This window comes from Limulus polyphemus, unplaced genomic scaffold (genome assembly GCF_000517525.1).
Source record: "Limulus polyphemus unplaced genomic scaffold, Limulus_polyphemus-2.1.2 Scaffold835, whole genome shotgun sequence".
In the NCBI taxonomy this organism is placed as follows: domain Eukaryota; kingdom Metazoa; phylum Arthropoda; class Merostomata; order Xiphosura; family Limulidae; genus Limulus; species Limulus polyphemus.
The window spans coordinates 306,543-311,266 of NW_013666445.1; the positions used below are offsets into that span (position 1 = coordinate 306,543).

The following is a 4,724-nucleotide window of genomic DNA, read 5'->3' on the forward strand; positions in this document are numbered from 1 at the left end:
ACAAGCAATCAACAGAAATAATTGTAGGTATGATTTGCTAGTCTTAATTACCAGCAATCAACAGAAACAATTGTAGGTATGATTTGCTAGTCTTCATTACCAGCAATCAACAGAAATAATTGTAGGTATGATTTGCTAGTCTTAATTACCAGCAATCAACAGAAACAATTGTAGGTATGATTTGCTAGTCTTCATTACAAGCAATCAACAGAAACAATTGTAGGTATGATTTGCTAGTCTTCATTACAAGCAATCAACAGAAACAATTGTAGGTATGATTTGCTAGTCTTCATTACAAGCAATCTTTTTTTCTTTCTTCAGGTCACCGTTTTAGAACCTTCTACGATTTTGGTATCGTCATACTTGACATTCTGTATTGTTATGGAGAAGACAGTGGCGAGTACCTGTGTAAAGCAACGAACAAGCTTGGAGTTGATATCACGAAAACAACATTAATGTGTAAATGTGAGTATCTGTATATCTTATATGTGAGTATATTTATATCTTAAAATCATCTTTGTCACAAAATTAGTTCTCATCCAGAACTGTTCTTATTGATACTAATCAAACATAATAACATTTAGAGCAAAGCTATTTTCACACTTTTGATGGATCTTTTCCATATCTTCCGCCGTTGATTGTTAATGATGAAGACTTTTTACTGAATTATAGCCAGAACTGTTTCTCTCTCTTATTGGCAGTGAAAACTCTGAAGTGAATCATACCTACAATTATTTCTGTTGATTGCTGGTAATGAAGACTAGCAAATCATACCTACAGTTGTTTCTGTTTAATACGCAATATAAGGCATTTAACAAATAAAAACTATAGTCATTCAAACAAAGAAACAAAGAACCCACAAAGCACATTCCAAGAAGAATTCTCGAGTATACAGGTTAAGTTGACATTTTTGTTGTCTGTTCAAACAGGGATAAGATATATTTTAGTAAATAATGTTATCTAAATGTAGTAATCTATATAAATATAATAGTACTGTCTGTTGTATGTCCATGTAACTACTTCGCAGGGTGTGGATGGATCTTCACCAAAATTGGTATGGAGGCTCATTAGATCCATGCGGGGTTACATATAAATTTTCAGTTTTGTATTTTTTGGTTTTTATGGGCGTTTTTGTACCAGTACTTTGCCCCCCTGTAGATGGATCTTCACCAAATTTGACATGAAGGTTTGTTGGGTCCATGCGGAGATACATGCAAGTTGCGGTTTCCCATTTTGTGTTTTGCTGTTTTTATGGACGTTTCTACAATTACATATAAGGGAAGCAACTTTTCACGTCCTAAGATAACCTTTCATTAATCACAAATTTACATAAGTTCCGTCCAGGGGACGTGTACTCCAGCTGGTTAGCAATATGATCCAAACATCATAACCAAAATTGTATTTTTCGACTTTGTACATTCTCTATAATTCCATATATGTTTTATTTTCATTTAAAAAACAAATAAACAAGGGGACGAGAAGTTTCTCTATATTCAATTAACAACGAATTCAGAAAGAACTTTAAAAACCTATTAAACAGCAAACATATTAACCAACGTTTATGAATGAATTAATTACGCCATACCATGTTGCAGAGGTTTTCCATTGAAGAACCATTCGACTTTCAGGTTGGGATCATTTATAGGAGACACCTGGGTTTCAAAATGAGCACTTTGTCCTTCCACGAGGGTAGTCAAGGGTTGAATCTGAGTCTCGAACTTTGGCGGTTGGTTGACAGTTAGCTCTGTTGACACTTGGCTCTGATAATGAGAGTACCCTTCTAGAGCAGCGATTTTCTGAAGACTCTGAGGTTGGAGAGAATCACGGAAGATTTTCCCATGTCCTGAAAAACAGGTAGAGCAATAAAGTTGTTTGCTTCATTCAATTCCTTTAATCCCTCCCCCCAAACTAAATGCTATAAACGATAAGAATAAAACTTAGAATTGGAATTTTCCATCCGATTGCTAGCTTATGTACAGGTGGGCTAAGTGGTCAGGTCTGAGACACCTAAAATTTAGGGAACTACTGATCAGAAGGAAGACAGACAGATAGAACCATCCATCTCCCAGCTTTTTCAATTGAATGACTGGATTGAATTTCACTTTTATAGCTACTAATTGCTGAAATTACTGCGCTTGCTCAGGGGTATACGTACCGTCTTTAACCTTGGATCCTTCGATACAGAGTGTAACACATTTAGAAAGTAAACACGTGGTACTTCGTTTTCAAAACTGAATATTTTTTTCGAAGCACGAACACCATATTAATCGGTCAAACTGCCGATGTACCGATACTTTAGAGAAATTACTTATTCAACTAGGGTATTCCTAGCATAAGGAATGCGATTTATCATCAAATACGTCCGTAAATGACTATGTTGTCTCGTGTCGAGATATATTCGTTATACATATGAACAGGGATGGATTAAGGACTTTGTGAACTCGATGCAAGTTTTGTAAAGGGCCCTCAGAACTGAACTTCAAAAATATGTCACATACAATTCAATACTATTTATTAACTACAGTTTGAACAATACATAAACACAAGCGATGGGTAGATAATATAAAAAAAGCAACGTTAATATTTATAACAAATATAAAGTAATGACAAAGTTTTTTTGTTGTTAAATAACCAAACATATATTTATGAAATAACAAGCTGTAAGAATATGTTAATGAAAAAAATTACAAAATACATTTGTATACATGAAACGCCTAAAATCGCAGTTGTCATAGTGACACAGTTGCGAGCATATATTTCAATGAGGCATCCAGTTTTTATTATTTTTTAAATATTTTTATTTTATGGGGAGCCCCTGAACCAGGGAACCCGGAGAAATTTATAGTTGTAATGATGTATAGTTTTAACATTTAATAATAAAAAGCTTTTTAAAGTGTTGTGTAATTTAGTTTTACAATTGATAGAGCATAATATGTAAACGTTCTACTTATTTATGTCTTACGTATGTACATCAATCACAAGAATCCGATTTATCAAAAACTGTTCAATGAAAGGGGAGAAGATGACACGTGAATATAAGCTGTTAAAGCAAGTGTTTAGCTTTTAGTTTTATCTCGCAAGGAAAGCAAACTTCATCATCGCAAGAATAAAAACAAACCTCATCAAAACATAGCACCATTTTATCTATTTAACAAGTTATTCTTAATACAGTGTTTATAAGAGACTTACCAGTACATTCTACAACACACCGAGTGGTGTCAGAACCATACTTATTGGTCGCCACACAAATGTATTCTCCCGAGTCCTCCACGTGAACAAATGAAATATCCATGACAACATAGCCAAAGTCGCTCAGCGTCTTAATTCTAGAACCTAGAGAAAGCAGAAAGTCACGTGAGTATTACAGTTTCTTTTTGACATGGCAATTTTTACACCACGTGCAGCTATAAATGTTTGTTGTCATATTTTTACGTTTTATGCAGAGCATTACAAAGCACGCTATATAAACAATGTCCATCGAAAAAAAACTCCATGAAGATAATCTATTGTGGATGTTCACTAATAAGAACAGACTGACCGGTCTAAACGCATTTAGTCATTATCGCTAGCCAGTCTTTTTGATGAATATAGACAATGACATAGTGGTGAATGTTACACTTACTATCTCGAAGAGGTTGACCATTGTGGAACCATTCGACCTTCATAGCTGGATCACCAACAGGTACCAGGGTACATTCGAAATGGCCACTGGCTCCTTCTTTCAGACCTACCATGCTCTTTAGCTGGGTAGTGAACTGTGGCCTTTGACCTCGGGCTCGGTCAACAGTTTCTAATGTGACTGTGATTTCAGCCTTGCCCCACTTGTTGGTTGCTCTACATGTGTACTGTCCTGAATCCTCAACGACAACTCCCATAATTTCTAAAACAACCATACCAAAAGCATGGATGGTACGGATACGGTGCCCTATAGAAATGAAGATGTAGCTTGATTAAGAATTATGTATGTATGTATGTATATATATAGGGTAACTTATCATCCCGACAAAATGATCAGATATAATGGGACAGAAACATACTCACTTGCTTTGAGTGGTTTTCCATTGAAAAACCATTCCACCGCCATCGTCTGATCCCCAGCAGGGGTTAGAGTGGCCTCAAAATGGGCAATGTCACCTTCGTTCAGGTTTGTTAAATTCTGGAACTGTGACGTGAAGATTGGAGGATGTCCTTCTTCGTCTGGTATACCTTCAACTGTTTTAAGTAGAGATTCTTCCAGTGTCTGTATACTCTCAAGGCCCCGCTCTCCTTCAGGGTGAAGGGTACCTTCGTATATTGTGCTTTTACCTGAAAAACATTGACTTCTGTTTATTAGCAGAAATTGGTCGAACTCCTTTTGGGATGCTGAAAATAAAAGTATAATTCTTAATTTAAGATTAATATTCTCATTTCATTAAATTTTAGTTATCAAATCAATGCTACGTAAAATAAGATTCAATAGAATATAGGTTGAATAGAAGATAAAATAGGTCAAGCCCCAAATTTCAGCGTTATAAGCCTTCACGCTTACCACCGAGCCACCAAGAAACCAACCGAATATAATATTTTTTTGTTGCCAAACTAAGGAAATTGTACTGAAATATTAAATGCTTACAGTTATAATTGTTTTATTCTTCAAAAACAAACACCAAGGGAGATTAAATGTATAAGGATAATTGCAGATATCTTTGAAGCCCCATATGTTTAATTATTGTTTTTTTTTGTTT

At 35.2% G+C, this 4,724-nt stretch overlaps 1 protein-coding gene across 1 annotated transcript in view; it reads right to left on the minus strand.

Annotated features, from left to right (window-relative positions):
* The window catches only part of LOC106460780 (titin-like), a 90,400-nt gene that overhangs the window by 24,987 nt on the left and 60,689 nt on the right, over positions 1–4,724 (minus strand). The window contains exons 49-52 of the mRNA XM_022387563.1: positions 4,042–4,305; positions 3,623–3,925; positions 3,190–3,333; positions 1,586–1,843 (exon numbers count right to left, since the gene is read on the minus strand). Coding sequence (XP_022243271.1) covers positions 1,586–1,843; positions 3,190–3,333; positions 3,623–3,925; positions 4,042–4,305 — 969 coding nt within the window. The remainder of the gene's footprint in view (positions 1–1,585; positions 1,844–3,189; positions 3,334–3,622; positions 3,926–4,041; positions 4,306–4,724) is intronic.